The sequence below is a fragment of the Oncorhynchus clarkii genome, chromosome 29 (assembly GCF_045791955.1).
Source record: "Oncorhynchus clarkii lewisi isolate Uvic-CL-2024 chromosome 29, UVic_Ocla_1.0, whole genome shotgun sequence".
NCBI lineage: Eukaryota > Metazoa > Chordata > Actinopteri > Salmoniformes > Salmonidae > Oncorhynchus > Oncorhynchus clarkii.
Window position 1 is genome coordinate 34,776,057 of NC_092175.1, and position 20,111 is coordinate 34,796,167.

The 20,111-nt window shown below is 42.5% G+C and overlaps 1 protein-coding gene across 1 annotated transcript; it reads right to left on the reverse strand.

The window, feature by feature from the left end:
• Positions 1 to 619: 619 nt before the first annotated feature.
• On the reverse strand, positions 620 to 14,846 carry LOC139388413 (UDP-N-acetylglucosamine transferase subunit ALG13-like). The gene is made up of 24 exons (XM_071135058.1): positions 14,655 to 14,846; positions 14,241 to 14,324; positions 14,089 to 14,139; positions 13,933 to 13,979; positions 13,716 to 13,788; positions 10,811 to 10,892; positions 10,301 to 10,469; positions 7,807 to 7,876; positions 7,583 to 7,691; positions 7,317 to 7,381; positions 7,125 to 7,225; positions 6,386 to 6,501; positions 6,048 to 6,270; positions 5,834 to 5,947; positions 5,520 to 5,667; positions 5,270 to 5,414; positions 5,140 to 5,175; positions 4,835 to 4,890; positions 4,578 to 4,655; positions 2,137 to 2,302; positions 1,933 to 2,052; positions 1,798 to 1,838; positions 1,504 to 1,687; positions 620 to 1,350 (listed from the first exon to the last, which is right to left on the reverse strand). The coding sequence occupies exons 1-24, from the start codon at positions 14,844 to 14,846 to the stop codon at positions 1,085 to 1,087; spliced, it is 2,736 nt and encodes a 911-aa protein (XP_070991159.1). The 3' UTR covers positions 620 to 1,084.
• Positions 14,847 to 20,111: the final 5,265 nt, after the last annotated feature.

Here is a 20,111-nt window from a genome sequence, read left to right on the forward strand (position 1 = left end):
ATGTAGATAATTTAGCTTGGAAAGAAAACAAAAAAAGTGCATTTAAAATCACTCAAGATTAAAATTTTTGCAGTGTGATACTATGGTTTATGAAACTATACACTTAGTGTACAACATTGAGAACACCAGTCTCATGGAAAGAGCAGACCAAGTGAAAGCTATGATTTCTTGATGTCACTTGATAAATCCACTTCAAATCATTGTAGATGAAGGGGAGAGATTACAGAAGCATTTTTTTCAGCCTTGAGACATGGATTGTGTGTGTCATTCAGAGGGTGAATGGGCAAGACAAAATATTTGCGCTTTTGAACAGGGTATGGTAGGTGCCAGGCTTGGTTTGTCAAGAAGTGCAACGCTGCTGGGGTTTTCCACGCGCAACAGTTTCCTGTGTGTATCAAGAATGGCCCACCACCCAAAGGACATCCAGACGACTTGACAACTGTGGGAAGCATTAATGTTAAACATTAAGACTTATTTTGATTGTCCAGTCTTCCAGGAATCTCAGAGTTTACAGTTAGCGCAAAAACCTAGAGGGGGGGGGGGGGGTGCTCCAGGAACAGGGTTGAGAGCCCTGCTCTAAAAAGGACAGCTCAAATGATAAGTTTATGACTTCTGGGAAACGAAACTGTTTTTATTAATTAAACATGAAAATAATGTATTAAACATTCTGTAAACACTGGATCAGCGGGTGTCTGAAATGGACCCCTATTCCCTATATAGTGCACCACTTTTCCAAGGGCGCACTATTCCCTACATCAGTGGTACACAAACTGGGGTAATAGTACCTCTGGGGGTACTTGAGAAGACTCATGAGACCATTGTCCTACAGGTAAAATGCACATGAGGTAGTTCAGGGCAAAATTCAGTTGGTAGTACAGTAACTGAAAAAGGATGGGAACCACTGCCCAACATAGTGCACTACTTTTGAATAGGGTGCCATTTCAGACAGCCACTGACTAGCAAACTTCAAAAACATGCAAACTTCAAAAGAAGAAAAGTGGAACAAACGTTACACATGACATAGGGTGACAATATGGTGAATGTGGGTAGTTAGAGGGGCCCACCTCCCTCCCCCAGTGCTTGGTTACATGCTGGGAGGAATAAAGTGCCCTGGGTGTGTGGGTGCAGTGACATAGTTGACTGGGTGATTGGAGGGGCAGTAGGATGCGTGCACACGGGGTTGGGCAGGGCCTGAGTTCCAGGGTGTGAGGTAGTGGTAGGTGGCAGAGAGCATCGGAACATAAGGCTCGTAGGTGTGGAGGGGGGGTTGGCTGCACTGGTCCTGAACCAAGGGGTAGAACACTGTGCCTGGGGCTCCTGCTGAGGGAGGGTCCATGACCAGGGGGGTGCCTGGTAGGAAGGAAAAGGTGGTGGGTGAGAACCAAGGTAAGAAAATAAGTCACATGTAATACTTGAGGTCGTAAGATTGTGACACTGAAGATCTTGCTCAATGCAGATGTGCCATTTCATAATGAGGTCTGGAGGCAGAGGGGTGACGCTGACCATTGGCAAGAACATCTCCCTGGCCATCAGGCCCTGCTCTCCCAGTCTCTGGGTAGGACTGGGGGACTGTGTGATCAGAGGGGGGGGGGGCTCCGGAGTAGGACTGGAACTGTTGCTCGGCATTAGGCTGCTGATACGCCTGCTGCATCTGTACCATGGAATGCCAATAGCTCTGCTGGTACCACTATTTCAACATGGATAGAAATCAAAAAGGTACAGGTTGTTTTCATTCAAAGACATGTCTAGTGTCTCATGCCAAGTAACTGTTCACCCATACATACTATAATCACTTACTTGGACTCCTAAATTAAAGTAGTATTGGAGGACCTTGCCATCTACAGAGAAAAAAACATTTAGTTACCGGCAAATCTTCAAAGTCAACCATAAGAAGTTGAATTTAAACCCGTGCCATGGGGAAGCATGTCTAACCTCGTGGAAGGTCGTTGCCGTTGGGGTCATAGGAGTAAGGTGGAGGGGGTATGGTGCTGACCGCTTCCCCCATCTCATTCACAAACCAGGGAGAGGAAGGAGGAACCTGAATGGATGAAACTACAAACAAGTGAAAATAGGCATCAGTTAGGTATTAGGGCTTAACAACTCCTTTGGTCTGACCATCACCCTTAGACTGGGTACCTTGTCTGCCCATTGCGTGTGGGGGCATGGGAGCCCCTTGAGGATAGTTTGAGGGTGAAGCAATTGGTGCTGGAAGGGTCTGAGAGCTGCTAGAGGAAGAGGTGAAGATAGTTGCTGGGGCTGTGGTTAAAGCCTGTGCAGGCATGACTGCTGACTTCACCACCACCTGAGGAAACAAAACTAAATCTGACTACAATTGACAAACAAGGTGCTTAAAAAATTAAATAAAAATAGAGTCAGCCACATGACGTAGATGCAAAGTAAAACAGGCTAGGTGGTCAAGTTACGCAACTAAGAGCATGAGGTTTACGTTGGCTGTTTTGATCCCGCGGCTACTACGCGGTAAGAGTGTGAAGCGAACTGTTTGGCAGAGTGAAATCTTGCACATCGCAATATATATAGATATTTTTGGGAGATTCTTCAAAGTAGCCACCCTTTGCCTTGACAGCTTTGCACACTTGGCATTCACCTGGAATGCTTTCAACAGTCTTGAAGTAGTTCCCACATATGCTGAGCAGATGTTGGCTGCTTTACCTTCACTCTGCGGTCCAATTCATTCCATTGGGTTGAGGTCGGGTGATTGTGGAGGCCAGGTAATCTGATGCGTCACTCCCCTTCTTGGTCAAATAGCCATTACACAGCCTGGATGTGTGCAAGGACCACAAACCAGATGGGATGGCATACCACTGCAGAATGCTGTGGTAGCCATGTTGGTTAAGTGTGCCTTGAATTCTAAATTAATTTTTTTAATTTTTTTTAAAGTCAACAGCAAAGCATCCCTCACACCTCTTCCTCCATGCTTCACTGTGAGAACCACACATGCCGATATCAGCCGTTCACCTACTCTGCATCTCACAAAACTGATTCACGCAGTCTCCTCTGAACAGTTGATGTTGAGATGTGTGTTACTGGAACTCTGAAGCATTTATTTGGGCTGCAATCTGAGGTGCAGTTAACTAGAATTAAGTTATCCTCTGCAGCAGAGGTAACTCTGGTTCTTCCTTTCCTGTGGTGGTCCTCATGAGAGCCAGTGTCATCATAGAGCTTGGTTTGGCGACTGCACTTGAAAATCTGAAAGTTCTTGACATTTTCTGGATTGACTGAACTTCATTTCTGTTTATTTGAGGTGTTCATGCCATAATATGACTTGGTCTTTTACCAAATAGGGCTCTCTTCTGTATACCACCACTACCTTGTCACAACAACTGATTACCTCAAACAAAGGAAAGAAATTCCACAAATTAACTTAAGGCACACCTGTTAATTGAAATGCATTCCAGGTGACTACCTCATGAAGTTGGTTGAGAGTAGGCAAGGATGTCAAGGCAAATGGTGGCTACTTTGAAGAATCTCACCTATAAAAAAATATATTTAGATTTGTTTAAAACTTTTTGGGTTACATGATTCCATATGTGTAATTTCATAGTTTTGATGTCTTGACTATTCTACAATGTAGAAAATTGTTTTAAAAAAAAAAGAAACCCTGGCATGAGTAAGTGTCAAAACTTGACTGGTACTGTGTGCGCGCAACCCCTTGACTTTTTCCACATTGTTACATTACAGCCTTATTCTAAAATGGATTCAACCCCCCCCCCCCCTCAATCTACACATAATACCCCATAATGGACAAAGCAAAAGCTGTTTAGACATTTTTGCAAATGTGAAACTTGGCATTCAGGCCAAAGAGTTCAATTTTGGTTTCATCAGACCAGAAAATCTTGTTTCTCATGGTTTGAGTCCTTTAGCGGGCTGTCGTCATGTGCCTTTTACTGAGGAGTGGCTTCCGTCTGGCCACTCTACCATAAAGGCCTGATTGGTGGAGTGCTGCAGAGATGGGAGAACCTTTCAGAAGAACCACCATCATCCACAGAAGAACTCTGGAGCTCCGTCATTGACTATCAAGTTCTTGGTTACCTCTCTGACCAAGACTCTTCTCCCCCAATTGCTCCGTTTGGCCAGGCAGCCAGCTCTTGGAAGAGTCTTGGTGGTTGTAAACTTCTTCCATTGAAGAATGGAGGTCACTGTTCTTGAGGACCTTCAATGCTGCAGACATTTTTTTGGTAGCCTTCACATCTGTGCCTCAACACAAACCTGGACCCCATGGCTTGTTTTTTGCTCTGACATGCACTGTCAACTGTGGGACCTTATATAGAGGTGTGCCTTTCCAAATCATTTCCAAACAATTTAATTTACAATAGGTGGACTCCAATCAAGTTATAGCAACATTTTAAGGATGATCAATGGAAACAGGATGCACCGCACAAATGAGTCCCATAGCAAAGGGTCTGAATACTCACCTAAAAAGTCAAGCCATACAAGTAACTTTTGTCCAAAGAAAATGAACCTTCTACAGTTTGAGTAAACTTAAAACCTGATGTTTTTTTCTGACAAAATGTGACAATTGAGGAGTTGGGTAAAGCAGATTTTAAAGCTTCTAGTACCTGCTGTGACTGAGTGTAGCTATAACTAGCCATGCCCTCTTGTGGTGAGCCAGCACAAGATCCTCCCTCTTCAATGGTCTGTAAAGGCAGGCAAAACAAATGGAGACAGGAATGCAATCAAACCAATCAACCCCAATAAAAAGCAAGTAAATTGACATGAATGGGAAATTATACAATACATCTAATCATCCCACATGTGAAACTATACTTTCACTATAGTTATTAAAAGTTTCAACAAAAAAGCAAGTGAAGAGTACCAGGTTGGCAGTGGACTCTGCCGCAGCATACACTGATGGGCTCTGGAACCCTGTGCCTGCAAGATGATTTAACAAGACAATTGTGAACGTGTATCCATATTGTACAAAGGGTCTTCAAATTGTGAGCCTTGACTGTTACCAAATGACAGAATCAGTTGGGAAATGGAATAGCCCAATTTGTCTTTACCTAATGGAAATCTGTTGAAAATGCATCTACAGAACAGCATATAATAAAATGGTGGCCAAGGACTGTCCTACCAGCTCTTCACAGAAACCTCACAAGCAGGTGATGTCAACACACTCACCTTCGCCAGTATAGATGTACTCCTCTGAATATTCACCTGAGACACACCAAGGATTTACCATTTACATTCCAACTCAAAAACAAATACATTTTTTGTGATCAAGACGGCGTCACTGGACAGGCTGGCCTACCCTGGTCGTCACCATTGCTCCTCTCGTCAGCGTCCTCCTCTGATGAAGTCAAGGCCTGTTTACCAGATGTGGGGATGGGGCTCGGCCCCTGCTGCACCCAGAATGTAGGGAGTGCTGGAACCATGGGATTTTCTACAGTCTGTCCCTAAAGAGACAGTTACAAAAGTAGACAGCAGGTTGACTTGAATACTAATGCTCCCAACTATCAAAGTCTGTAGCCTGTGGGCTTCTGGGCTGGCTACATAGTTACCGACAAGGGAGGGAAGGCAGTTTCATCTCCCCCCTCAATCTCATAGAAGGTGATTGTTCCATCCATGTCCTGTGCCTCCTGTCCTGCCTCGGGGACGTAGCTGAACTGGCACTCCTTGCTGATAGCAGGGATCTGGCGCCTGCTTCGGCTGCAAGAGCTCAAATGAATACACATACTTTTATAACCACAACACCACGTCATGTCGAACCATGACTACATTCTCTATGGGCAGGGCCACCGGTAATATCCAAAGTTACTGTAGCTCAAATTGCTCATTCTGCTTGACATCGCTAAGACGATAAAAGGCGTATTACCGTGACCTGAATGAGTAGTTGTCGAAGCTGTGGTAGCAGCGTTTTCCTGAGTGAGGGTAGTATGTCATCTCCGGCCCAACGAGGGGATGATTGTTCAGGAAACGGGCTGAACTTCTGAACAGAACCCAGATTGGCAACAGCATAGTATAATCAACGGTAAGGAACATGACCTTCAGTAATGGTGAAGTACAGCAGCGGTGTAAAGCACACCAACCTGGGTGGGCCATATCCTCGCGGGGGCCTGGGTGGAAGATGAGGCCGATAGTGTTCGTAGGGCATTGTCTCTGGTGGTGGTGTGGGGGCATGCATGCCAGGGGCACGCCCAGGGAGTATGCCGCCGGGGCCTGATTGAAAGCGGGGAGGCAGGCCAGACACCATCAGCATCTCCTTCCCTCTGGGTTTCTTAAAGAAACGCCGCCGGCCCCGCAACTCTGAATCTAACATACAGAAGGGCTAACCGTTGTACAGGTCTTCAATGGTCCAAGGCCAATACGATGTTCACTGCTATTAAAAACTTACTAAGACCATCTAACGGTTAAAGGGCATACTGACCCATCTCTCCAGGATACTGCTCAGGCCGGCTGTATGATGGTCCCTTGCGGCTCGGGGTGATGTTCCAGGCAGGGACAGGGTTCACAGGCTTGAAGTTAGTCAGAGACACAAGATGTCTGAAAGGGGTGGGTGGGGTATAGAGAGGTCTCATAAACCTAATATTGAAAAGAGCACCTTCTTGATGGTGAACCACTGCATCTATCATACCGTATGACTGAACCATTTGGGATGGTACATTTACATTTTAGTCATCTAGCAGACTCTTATCCAGAGTGGCTTCCAGTGCATTCATCTTAAGATAACTAGGTGGGACAACCACATACAGTAAGCACATTTTCCTCAATAACGTAGCTATCAGCAGTCAGAGCTAGTAAGGGGAAAAGTAGTAAAGTGTTAATTCACAAAAGGCTTTTGTGGGCAAGGGGGGGGGGTCAGAAGTTGAGCAAGGACTCTGCTTCAAGGAGAAGCTGGTTCCATAATTGGGGTGCCAGGACAGAGAAGCCCTTGTACTGGGTTGAGTGGGAGGACCAAGAGATCAGAGGTGGCAGAACGGAGTACTCGGGTTGGGGTGTAAATTTGCAGCAAAGCCTGACGGTAGGGAGGGGCAGTTCCTCTTACTGCTCTAATACAAGAATGTGCCAGAAAACTAAAATAAGCACACATTGATGGGTGCTGTGTAGAAGTGCCTGTGTGTAAGTCAGTTCAATTGGGGTGTTTTATAAAGGGACAGGTATCTCACTTTTCTCCAAGCTCTTCGATGAACACTGTCACAGCGCTGGGGTGAGTGCCCACCTCCTGAATGAAGGCATTGTAATACTTTCCTTTGGGGTCTAGACGAACCTGCATGGAAGACATGGGCTACCCTTACTCATTTGGAGTATTTAAAAATAAAAATACATCTTAATTAAGTGGATAAATTGGATTACTGTACCTGACACTTGTCTCCCAAGAAGTACTGTCTTCCAGCAAACACCATGTAATCAGTTTTCTGCATCTCTGTTTCAGAGAAATGATATGCCATTCCAGAACACCCAATTATACAACTGCTCTACATTAAGAAATGAATGTACGGTATAATCATATCAACCCCACGGATAAAAGGTCTGCTCTGTGTGAATCTTGTCGTTTATGACTAATGTCTCATTATTAATTCAGCAGTTCCACAAGAAACAGAAGGGGGCAGGCAACATGGCATACCTCTGCGACTGTCATGCCATACGTCAAACTGGACATTTCTGTACATCTCAGAATCCAGTGCTTTGAGCACCTTGTACGGGAGAGAGAGTTTTGCTGGTCCATCTGGAGTCTTAGGAAGAGAAAGAAACTGGATTTGTGTTCCTAGAATCTAGTCTTCCTCCCCCAAAAAATTGTATCAACTACAACTCAGTGGTAACAATAGGCGCTATAGAAAACGTTGCCACCTTTGCTTCCTCTGCTCCAGGTCGGGCTTTGTCCTCTGTGCGACTGTGCCCATTGAACTCCCAATCATCCCTACAAGAAAGTAAACAGAGTGTAGAAAAATGGTACTTTACAAAAACCTGAAACAAAATTCATACAATGACTACAAAACAGAGTGTACTAAACATTAAGAACACCTGCTCTTTACATTACAGACTGACCAGGTGAAAGACATGATCCCCTTCATCTACACAGATTCTGAAGTGGACGAGACAAAGGATTTAAGCCTTGAGATTGTGTATGTGTGCCATTCAGAGGGTGAATGGGCAAGACAAAAGATTGAGATGCCTTTGAACGGGGTATGGTAGTAGGTGCCAGGCGCACCGGTATGTATCAAGAACTGAAATTCTGCTGGGCTCAGTGTATAGACGCTTTGGTGAATTTATGCATATTGTAGGTGAGTTGTTTCACGACATGAGTGCCTTTTGGGTAATGTAACTTAGTAAAAAATGTTTTTTGATTATTTCACCTAAATTGAACATACATGTTTTCCCATCAAGATGTAAAAAAAAAACTACTAAGTGCCAAATAAAAGTAACAGGGTTGATGTGTTCATCTTAAAACATCAGCCATTAGTCCCCTTGTCACAAAGGGAATGGAAGCTTGTGTGCAATAGGAATAGGCAATTGAATGAAAGCTTCACAAAACGTGTGTTACGCTCAGTCCACTCAGTTTTCCACCACAAAACACCAGAAAGTAAAATTTTCCAGCATCTCTCTCTCAAATGTGGTTTACATCCCCGTTAGTGAACATTTCTCCTTTGCCGAGATAATCCAGCCACCTGACCTGTGTGGCACGATCATTACACAGGTGCAGACCCTTTTCCAGCACACGACAGACGTCGCACGCATCTCTTGGCGGCATCAAGAAAGCCATGGCCATCCCATTCAACAGCGTAGAGTTCCGGTTATATTACAAAATATTTTTGGGGTTCTCATATGCTTAATGTTTTTTTAGCTGCCGTTCTATAAGAACTCCTTGGTCTGTCACAAATTGCGCGTCGCCCTTGTGCGGCAATGGTTTCAAACACAGAAAAGGGTCTATAATAATTTTTGAAAAACCTTTAACTAGGCAAGTCCGTTAACTAATTCTTATTTACAATGACGGCCTACCCCGGCCAAACCCTAACGACACAGGGCCAATTGTGCATCTCCCTACAGGACTCCCAATCACGACCTTTTGTGATGCACACGGAGGTGCAGAGCCATAGACCGCTGCGCCACTCGGGAGGCCCATTTAAAAATGGACACTAAAATCTGCAGTGTTGTCACACAGTGGCATGCTGACTGCAGGAATGTTCACCAGAGCTGTTCCCAGATAATTTAAAGTTAATTTCTCTACCATGAACTGCCTCCAACGGCGTTTTAGAGAATTTGGCAGTACGTCCAACCGGCCACACAAACCGCAGACTACGCGTGACCACGCCAGCCCAGGACCTCCACGTCCGGCTTCTTAAGCTGTGGGATCGTCTGAAACCAGCCACCTGATTAAACTGTGGGTTTGCACAACCGAAGAATTTCTGCACAAACTGTCAGAAACAGTCTCAGGGAAACTCATCTGCATGCTCGTTGTCCTCACCAGGGTCTTGACCTGACTGCAGTTCCAGCGTCGTAAACAACTGCAGTGGGCAAATGCCACAGGAGAAGTGTTCTCTTCACAGATGAATCCCGGTTACAACTGTACCAGGCAGATGGAAAACAGTGTACGGCGTCATGTGGGCGAGTGGTTTGCTGATGTCATTGTGAACAGAATGCCCCATGGTGGAGGTGGGGTTATGGTATGGGCAGGCATAAGCTACAGAAAATGTCTCAGCTCCTCCATGGCCTGCATTCTCATCGAACTCGTCACCTATTGAGCATGTTTGGGATGCTCTCAATTGACGTGTACGACTGTGTGTTCCAGTTCCCGGAAATATCCAGCAACTTTGCACAGCCATTAACGAGTGGGGCAACACTCCACAATCAACAGCCTGATCAACTCTACGTAAACGAAATGTCACCCTGCATGAGGCAAATGGTGGTCGCACCAGATTCTGATCTACACCTATCTTTGAAAAAAATAATGTATTATAATAATCTTCAAAAAATAACTGTCAAAGCAAAAAAATACCTAGGGATTTACAATGATGCTAAAAACGTGGCCATTTTGGGATGAAGTGTGTTCATTTTCCCAGAAGTCAGAGGGAACACAGTAGGACATGTCAAAATGCTGAATTTTGGCCCTTTACCAGGTCTTTAGTTAAAAGTATGTATTGAATTTTCCATGTGGTCTATATTAAGGGCACTTAATATAAACAGGCTTTTAAAACTCAATATTGGTGCACAAGTTAAAATATCAAAGGGATGCAAAAGGGACTCATTTTTATGGAATGACCCAAGTAACTAGCAACTGTAAGACTTAGGTTTAGTGTAGAGGGCTTTATGGAAATCAAAAGTGGTGTGCAGGGCACAACTTCACCTCAGAGTCTGACCCCTGTCCTCAGGGGTGTCATAGCCTGCATCCTCACTGCACACCGACAGGCTGTTCCTATAACGACGACCTCCGCCATGGAACCCTTCCAAGGCTCCTTGCACCTCTGCCTCGCCGACACCAAGGACTTGTGTGTACAGCAGCTCATACAACAGAGCTGGATCCAGTTGGAGAAAAAGGTTGTACATTTCCTAATCACTACACATGAAAGTGCTGATCATTTAAAATGTTGAGTAACTAAAATAAATGAGTAGCCAGTTTATAGGACTTAGAGTGAAGATTTATCCACTGCTGTGGAGCTGGTGGAAGGAGCTATAGGACGGGCTCATTGAAATGGCTAGAATGGAATTGAGTCAAACATGTGGTTTCCTTACCTTTGACGTGTATGACACGGTTCCATCTATACCATTCTAGCCATTACAGTGACCCAGTCTTCCAATAACTCCTCCCACCATTCTCCACTGATTTTTCTGAATTCTGATGAGTGAGAGTACAGACCTTGACACAGAGCTGCGTGGATGGGGTAGTTCCTGGGGTACACAACATCATAATGGCCATTGTTGGAGCAACACAGCAGAATCTGCAACAGTCAGAGAGCAGAAGTGTAAAGCATTTTTACTCTTAACCAGTCATCAAATGGTAGAGTCCCCCCAAATCAAATTGTCTACAGCAGTTATTCCCAAACTGCCGTCGGCGGTACGCCAAATAAAATAAAACATTTTTACTTCACATTTTCAAACAGTCCATTTATATTGCAACAAGCGGTTCTGTGAACATTTAATTTAAAAATCAGAAGCCATTGCCAGATTTCTGGATTGGGCTCCGCTCCGACTATCCTGCCTTGGCAAATTGCGCTGTTAAGACACTAATGCCCTTTACAACCAGGTACCTATGTGAGAGTGGATTCTCAGCCCTCACTAACATGAAAATGAAATACAGGTAGACTGTGTGGAAAAAGATTTAAGAGACAGACTCTCTCCAATACAACATTGCAGAGTTATGTGCATCCTTTCAAGCACACCCTTCTCATTAACATGTGGTGAGTTATTCACAATTTGTGAAGAACAAATAAGGTTATGTAAGATGGTTAAATAGAGCTAAATTATTGATGATTATTAGAAGCGCTGTCACTTCCCACGAGCCGTGTTGTATCAAACACTCATTCTCACGCTTAATATATGTATCGTATAGTGTGTTGGTGTGTGGCAGGCTTACAATAATGGCAAAAAAACATTTGAGAGTGCTGGTGCTAGAGGGGTACGCAGCCAGAGGTTGAATGTTTGAAGGGGTACGGGACAACAAAAAAAGTTGGGGAACATCTGGTCTACAGAATAGAGAACAAACTAAGAGAGAAATAGAGGTAACAGACTTAAGCATGACTTGCTGTTTTTTTTCCAGGTTCAATGAACGAAGTAGACCGAACCCAGCTGCTATCGCATTGGTGTCTATGGGAGACACACCAAGTTACCGAGACTGGAACTGACTTTTTTTGTTGCTTCCAATGGTAAGCAGCCTGAATGAACCCCATTTTCATACACCATCTTTGGCTGTAGTCTTCTCAAATGAGAGCAGTACCATCTAGTGGACAAACCAAAGCACACTACAAAAAGTATGTGGACACCTGCTCATCAAACATCTCATTCCAAAATCATGGGCATTAAAATGGTCCTCCCTTTGACACTGATGTTGGGCGATTAGGCCTGGCTCGCAGTCGGAGTTTCAATTCAAAGATTGATGGGGTTGAAGTCAGGGGTCTTTGCAGGCTAGTCAAGTTCTCCACACAGATCTCTACAAACCATTTCTGTAAGGACCGCTTTTTTTTTGCGCAGGGGCATTGTCATGCCGAAACGGGAAATGGCCTTCCCCAAACTGTTTCCACAAAGTTGGAAGCACAGAAACGTCTAGAATATCGTATGCTGTAGCATTAAGATTTCCTTTCACTGGAACTAAGGGGCCTAGCCAGATCCATTAAAAACAGCCCCAGACCATTAATCCTTCTCCAAACTTTAGGGCAGGTAAGCGTTCTCCTGGCGTCGCCAAACCCAGATTTGTCCATCGGACAGCCAGATAAAGCGTGATTCATCACTCAAGAGAAACACGTTTCCACTAGAGGTCGACCGATTGTTTTTTCAACGCTGATACCGATTATTGGAGGACAAAAAAAAGCAGATACCGATTAATCGGGCGATTTTTAAAATTTATTTGTAATAATGACAATTACAATACTGAATGAACATGTATTTTAACTTAATATAATACACCAATAAAAATCTATTTAGCCTCAAATAAATAATGAAACATGTTCGATTTGGTTTAAATAATGCAAAAACAAAGTGTTGGAGAAATAAAAGTGCAATATGTGCCATGTAAAAAAGCTAACGTTTAAGTTCCTTGCTCAGAACTTAACATATGAAAGCTGGTGGTTCCTTTTAACATGAGACTTCAATATTCCAAGGTAAGAGGTTTTAGGTTGTAGTTAATATAGTATTTATAGGACTCTATACCATTTGCATTCCATATACCTTTGACTATTGGATGTTCTTATAGGCACTTTAGTATTGCCAGTGTAACAGTATAGCTTCCATCCCCCTCCGACGCTACCTGGGCTTGAACAAGGAACACATTGACAGCCACCCTCGAAGCATCGTTACCCATCGCTCCACAAAAGCCGCAGCAGCCCTTGCAGAGCAAGGGGAACAACTACTCCAGGTCACAGAGCGAGTGACGTTTGAAACGCTATTGGCACGAGCTTTACACCACTCTAGCTGATGCTTGGCATTGCACATGGTGATCTTAGGCTTGTATCCGCCCGCTCAGCCATGGTAACCCTTTTCACGAAGCTCCCGATGAAAAGTGCCGATGTTGCTTCCAGAGGCCGTTTTGAACTCTAGTGAGTGTTGCACCTGAGGACAGACGATTTTTACACGCCATGTGCTTCAGCACTCCGCGATCCCGTTCTGTGTGTTTGTGTACTACCACTTTGTGGCTGAACCGTTGTTGCTCCTAGATGTTTCCACTTCAATAACAGCACTTACAGTTGACTGGGGCGGCTCTAGCAGGGCAGAAATTTGACAAACTGACTTGTTGGAAAGGTGGCATCCTATGACAGTGTCACGTTGAAAGTCACTTGAGCTCTTCAGTACGGACCATTCTAATGCCAATGTTTGTCTATGGAGATTGCATGGCTGGGTGCTCAACTTTATACACCAGTCAGCAACGGGTATGGCTGAAATAGTCAACTTCACTAATTTGAAGGGGGTTCCACATACTTTCGTATTACACATCACCCCCTATCCACACACCTGATTCAATTAGCAACCTGGTTCAGTTTTGCCTGGTAATTACTTCATTAGTCAGGCATTTAAGATGCTTCAGGGCCTGGGCAGTGAATAACCACACTTACCTTCTCCATGTAGTCTACTTCAGTTATCTCCGTTGGTGGCTTCCCAGGATACCTGTATACAAGGAAGCACCGCCTGCCACACAAACTTATACATTAAACTGCAATTCACATAAATCTAATTCTCCATATCACATTTGACAATATCCTGTCGGCCAACACAAAGGTTGTACAATGTGGCAGGTGATGTTTAACTGATAACACATTGTGCAGCACTTACCTGTACAACGACGACAAAGCCTTTATCTCAACTTGGCCAGTGGTTTCCTGGAGAAAAACATTCAACAGTATGTACATGACCTTTTCTTCATATGGTCTGAATCTGACCCATGGCTTGAGCAATGTGCTTTTATAACATGTAGTTCTATAAACATACCTTGGGGTCCTCCAGACGTTCCAGATACTTCTCAAACGACCCTTCAACAAACTAGGAGATAAAGCATGCCATTAGACTTGGGACTGATTGCTTAAAATCTATCTGGAATTCTTGGGACGTCCCTACCCTTAAACATTTTGAAGTCAACTTACAGGTTCAAAGTTGCATCGGTTCTCTCTCATGAAGGTGACACAGTCTTTCCTTATCTTTTGATGGTAATTCTGAGAGTAATACATCTTGGAGGAAAGAAATCAATCATTACATAGTGCACCTGTATTTCATATTCGACAATCTCCTCTTTGCGCCCTGGAGCATAGTGTTGTGCAATTCATATTTTAACTCTGGCCTCGGCAATAATTTCAGTCAGCCAAATTAACCATAGCCGAAGATGAACAGGCAGGCTAAATGAACCCATGAGTTCCCAAACGACCATTTATTTTGAAAAAGACGACAACTTCCTATTCGCACACCATGAATTCAGTCAGATAAATGTAATATATTATATTCTGAACGTTGAACGTCAAATGGGACGTATAAAAACATTTCGCTAAATTGCTCTAGTCTACCTGCTCAGAGACAGCTCGAAATAGACAGGACGCGTCTCGTGCCATCATTTTCCTGTAGAGACCGATGCTGGCTAGATACTCGTCCATGTTTACAAAATACTTCTTCAAGGCTTTCTGCATTTTAAGGATGTTGTAAATAAAAAAACTATAAATATGCAAAGCTTCATAACTTTCCGCGTAGAAGATAAACATGAAATTCGAAAGTTTCCTTTCGAGTTGGAATAAGGAAACAGGTGCTAAAACTGAGCACTGATTACAGAGTCAACGCCGTCATTCGTGCCAACCGTTGAAAACTTTATTGAAAATTCTTGTCTTTGATTGGTTACACTATATTCTTGTTTTTTTTATAATACTGCACCCCCATCTATTTTGTTTATAGCCTCCCATGCCTTATCTAGTGAAAAGGCTACTCCACAACCAGAAACGAATGATAAACCTGACTCTGAGGAAATTATTTGTAAAAAATCTGGCCAAAATCTAACCGAATATACACCAAATATACGGCTATTTCAACCACACCCGTTGCTGACAGGACTATAAAATCGAGCACACAGCCATGCAATCTCCATAGCGGTGGTAGGCCACACAAGGACTGCCAAGTGCTGTAAAAAATAGTTTGTCCTCAGTTGCAACACTCCAAACTGCCTCTGGAAGCAATGTCAGCACAATAACTATTCATTGGGAGCTTCATGAAATGGGATTCCATAGCCGAGCAGCCACACACAAGCCTAGCTTGCCGCCATTTGACTCGGGAGCAGTGGAAACACCTTCTCTGGTGTGATGAATCACGCTTCACCATCTGGCAGTCTGACTGACGAATCTGGGTTTGGTGGATGCCAAGAGAACGCTACCCGCCCCAATGCATAGTGCCAACTATAAAGTTTGGTGGAGGGGGAATAATGGTCTGGGACTGTTTTTTATGGTTCAGGCTAGGTCCCATAGTTCCAGTGAAGGGAAGTCTTAATGCTACAGCATACAATGACATTCTAGATGATTTTGTGCTTCCAACTTTGTGGCAACAGTTTGGGAAGGCCCTTTCCTGTTTCAGCATGACAATGCCTCTGTGCACAAAGCGAGGTCCGTACAGAAATGGTTTGTCTAGATTGGTGTGGAAGAACTTGACTGGCCTGCACGGTGCCCTGACCTCAACTCCATCTAACACCTTTGGGATGAATTGGAACGCCAAACTGCGAGCCAGGACTAATCGCCCAACATCAATGCCCGACCTCACTAATGCTCTTGTGGCTGAATGGAAGCTTTGTCCCAGCAGCAATGTTCCAACAACTAGTGGAAAGCCTTCCCAGAAGAGTGGAGGCTGTTATAGCAGCAATGTACCAACATCTAGTGGAGCGCCTTCCTAGAAGAGTGGAGGCTGTTATAGCAGCAAAGGGGATCAACTCCATATTAATGCCCATGGTTTTGGAATGAGATGTACAATGAGCAGGCGTCCATAAACTTTTGGTCATGTAGTGTTGCATCACAGAAACATGACATGATAAAGCTCCTCCTTCTCAATATTAATATAGTCAAGGTACATTTGAAGAACAACACAGTTTACAGTCTGAAAACAGTATCACAATAGACAGTCTTGCCTCCAACGTTATTTCCTTCCTTTTCCCTTTCCTCCACTTCCTGACTTCTCTCCCTCCTAGGATGAGGAACCTACTGCAGCCATCTTACCTGGAGTGGATACAGATTATAGGCTAGATCAGGATTGTGAGTTATAATGTTGTTGCCTGCACTTAATGTTGAAATATGAGTTGATCATTGTAGCCTATCAGTGTGTAGGCCTAGACAGTATGTTTAACTCAGGGGTTGAAGATGCAATCCTGAGTTGCAGCCCCACCACATTATTTAGTAGCCTAAAGCTGAGGGATGGTGCTGGGTAGCACTCAAAATCATGGACAAATCACTGGACAATTCAAATCACTCAAATTCATGGACAAATCACTGGACAATTCAAATCACTCAAATTCATGGACAAATCACTGGATAATTCAAATCACTCATTCATGGACAAATCACTGGACAATTCAAATCACTCATGGACAGTGCTCTGTGTGCAATGATGGACAGTCCAGGTATTTTAAGTTATGCACATTGATTGTTTACAAAGACTGAAACGACAACAGAAACAACAAATTGCGTAACACAACCTTATATTTTGGGTTATTATAAGGGTAAAACATGTGTACTAGAGTTACTAAACTCTGATTGTATGCCTTTATGGTTAGATGAATTACCCTCACCTTAAGATGTGAGATCATTGAAAAGAAAACAGCGTTTCTTGAACCGTTTCTACAGAAGATCTAGACCAGCATTCTACTGCTAGTAAGGCATAGTGCACTTTTATTTAGCCAACAAACATTAACATGTATCTCAAAAGGACTTAGCGTTTTTACAATTAGCTTTATAACATAGGCTTGTGTTTTTGTAAGGGAACTTAGGGGATGGAAGCTGCATTAGAAAAGAACAGGGAATAAAAACAGGCAATGAGTCCGAGAAAAGAAAGGCAATCTGCAGAATATTTAGGTTTGTGCATGTAGTTAAAGCCAAGCCATTAATTACATTTGTTTGTGTGCCATATATCAACTACTCATTTGTGTGCTTCATGATACTTAGCAGTACTAAAATGGAGCTGAAAAGGCTCATTAAAGATAGAGTTCATACAAAATATAGTTTGTAATGATTGTGTTTATTATGGGACCTACATTGCAGACTAATTGACTGTGATGCATGAATTTGTTTAACACAAGTTAAAGGGCTCAAAGTATGTCTCTGCCTTATTAACTACCAGCTAATTAAAAGGCAACAAGCTGATATGAGAGGCAACATATTGTGTTTTGTACAGTCCTTTGAGCTAAAACTTCGGAATAGTCACAAACTTTGTGGCCTTTGAACACATACTTTCAGCCTAAAAAAAATCCTGTTTTGCGCAAGTATTTTTTTTTTAACACGGCTATCTTTTATCTCAACCATAATACTATGGATATACATTTAGCAAGAAAATTGCATGTTTGAGCTTCCCTAAAATGAATAACCTTTTAAACAATTTTTTTGAGAGTTGAATTTTTTAACTGGTTACTTGGGTCCATCCAAAGCATATTGGATTTCTGGTTTGAGCCAGTAAATATAGTTAGATGTTAATTTGACTGAACTTCGTGAACATTGTCAATATTTTTTCTTTTGAGTTGATATTTAGCTTTTTGTACGTTTGTGTGAAATCAATATTTTATTACAATAAACGTCAATGGAAACCAGACCGCGCAGATTAGAAGAATCCAATGTGGTAGTTGCTTGAAATATCCAAACGGTGGCAGAAGAGCTCAAGACCAGCTCGAAGTTCGACTTGTGATTTTTCAGCATCTTTTGCTGCGCTCGTCCGTATTTCGAAAGGACACCATAAGATAAGGAAACCATTAAGGTATAGCCTACATTTGACACTATATTAGTAGCACCATAATTTATATAACAATGTATAAATCATTAGTGTCTATTTCTATAAAAAATACAAAATAAATAAAGAGGGCACTAATAACACAAACCATCTTGTAGCGTAGCCTACTGGTCAAAGGCTTACTTTGTCTAATAAATGTGTTTGATGGTACCAGTTTTTTCCTTCCGTGCCCTGATAATGAACATCTGGCAACAAGGTGAGCAAATTAAGAGAACAGGAATTGAGAAAGAAAAAATAACTCAATAAAACGTATGCCCCTTATTTTTTATGACTTCAATATTGAGGCGTTGAATTTGAATATATAGCCTAAAGCGCTTCATAATCATAAAACAAAGCCTATCTTTCTCATGATGAAGTGCATTTAAACTGTGGTATAGACCGGTGAATTTAGTTTTATCAAACAACTCATTTGCTTAATTAAAACCCATTCTTTGATGTCGAAGTAAAAGGTTTAATCAGTCTGCTTATTCGGTTAAATGGCTTGTTTGTGAATTCAGTTGTAGGGCCTATCAAGGTGGTTTGGAAAACCCCTTATGCAGGTAGTATATGCATACTTGCAAAAAAAAAGCTAAATAATTGTTGAAAAATCTTTTATCTTTTGAAAGAGGTTGATTAAAAAACACACAGATTAAAGCATTTTCCAACCCTTTATCTGATAATGCAATGAGAGGTGCTTGCAGCCGTATTTATTAACCACCTCGTCCAGACTATGTTAATATGGCCGTCTGTTCTCAATTGAAGACGTTTCAATTCAAGGCTTTTCATAAATCTGACGCGACATGTGTTTCTGATTTCCTATGTTGCCTTAGTTTCGGAAAATTTGGGAGGGATCTGATCTGCAATTTGAAAAGTAGCCCACTTTGACAACATAATAAAACCTAAATTGAGGTTGCAATGATATATTGAACTGTATCTGAAAACTCCACATATTAAAAGAGGCTTCCAAAAAATACGTGATTGTCTTATGTGGTTGTATTCATTTTTCTTAACTCAAGTCAATTGTAGTATATAAATTGGGTAACTGAATTATTCTTTCGGCAGCTTCAAACACTTTCCCCCAGATTCCCACATTGGTATGCTGCTTCACCAACCACTCGGCGAGGGACGTGTGATTGAATTGCACGGGGCCGCGGTGTGATGCTGTGTATTTGCCTAAAAGCCTGTACCCGACACAAGCATCACGGTACTTTCTCGTGTTTACCTCCCCCTTTATCTAATGGACAGTGAAACACTCTGAGACTGAATTCTTTTAATGAAAATACTGCATTAATTTTATTTTGTGGCGTGTCGTTGTAATTCAAGAGATGTTTTTAATCTTCAGATTGCCTTGGCACAACAAGCCATCTAAAAATGATTTGGAAGTGGTCCATCTTTTCCCGCTCAGTCATTGGCTTCCTTTATTGAATTGGCTACTATTGCCAGATTCGGACAATAAATTACCTTTTTCACCTGAATAAAGTATTATGTTTAAAATAAGGAGAGCATTTGAACCCTTACAGGAAAACCACATAGGAAAAGCACATGTTTTCACGTGAAATTTCGATAAGAAATCATGTGAAAACTTGTTTTTGGAACGCTTCACACGTTTTCACATGTATAGTTTCATGTTATCACGTTGCTTTTCATGTTGTCACATGTTATCACATTAACTTCACATAAGATCACGTGATCACATGAAAACATGTGTTTTTGGAACAATTCACACATGATCACATGTGACATTCATCTGTTTTTTCCATAAGGGAAGACAATGTCAAGTTGTCTCTAGTAGCAATATATAACTTATAAACTCCTACATTTTAGGCTGTTGCACTCCAACCTTTGTTTAACTTTATGATTATAAAGCTTGTAAAAGGGGGAAAAATGATTTGAAGGAATGAAAATATCTTAACTATATAGGCAGTGCATCTCCCATAGTGGATGCAAACACCTAAAAATCACTGTGTTTGTGGGCCCCATGTGACTAATGGTCATTGATCAATGATATTGAACATATTTTT

Excerpts from the sequence above, each read along its gene's own strand:
- LOC139388413 (XM_071135058.1), bottom strand. The coding sequence starts at position 14,846 with ATGTTTATCTTCTACGCGGAAAGTTATGAAGCTTTGCATATTTATAGT. Across the intron at positions 6,271-6,385 it reads GCAGTATCCTGGAGAGATGG|ATTCAGAGTTGCGGGGCCGG; the intron begins GTCAGTATGCCC and ends TCTGTATGTTAG. Across the intron at positions 4,891-5,139 it reads GTACATCTATACTGGCGAAG|GCACAGGGTTCCAGAGCCCA; the intron begins GTGAGTGTGTTG and ends ATCATCTTGCAG.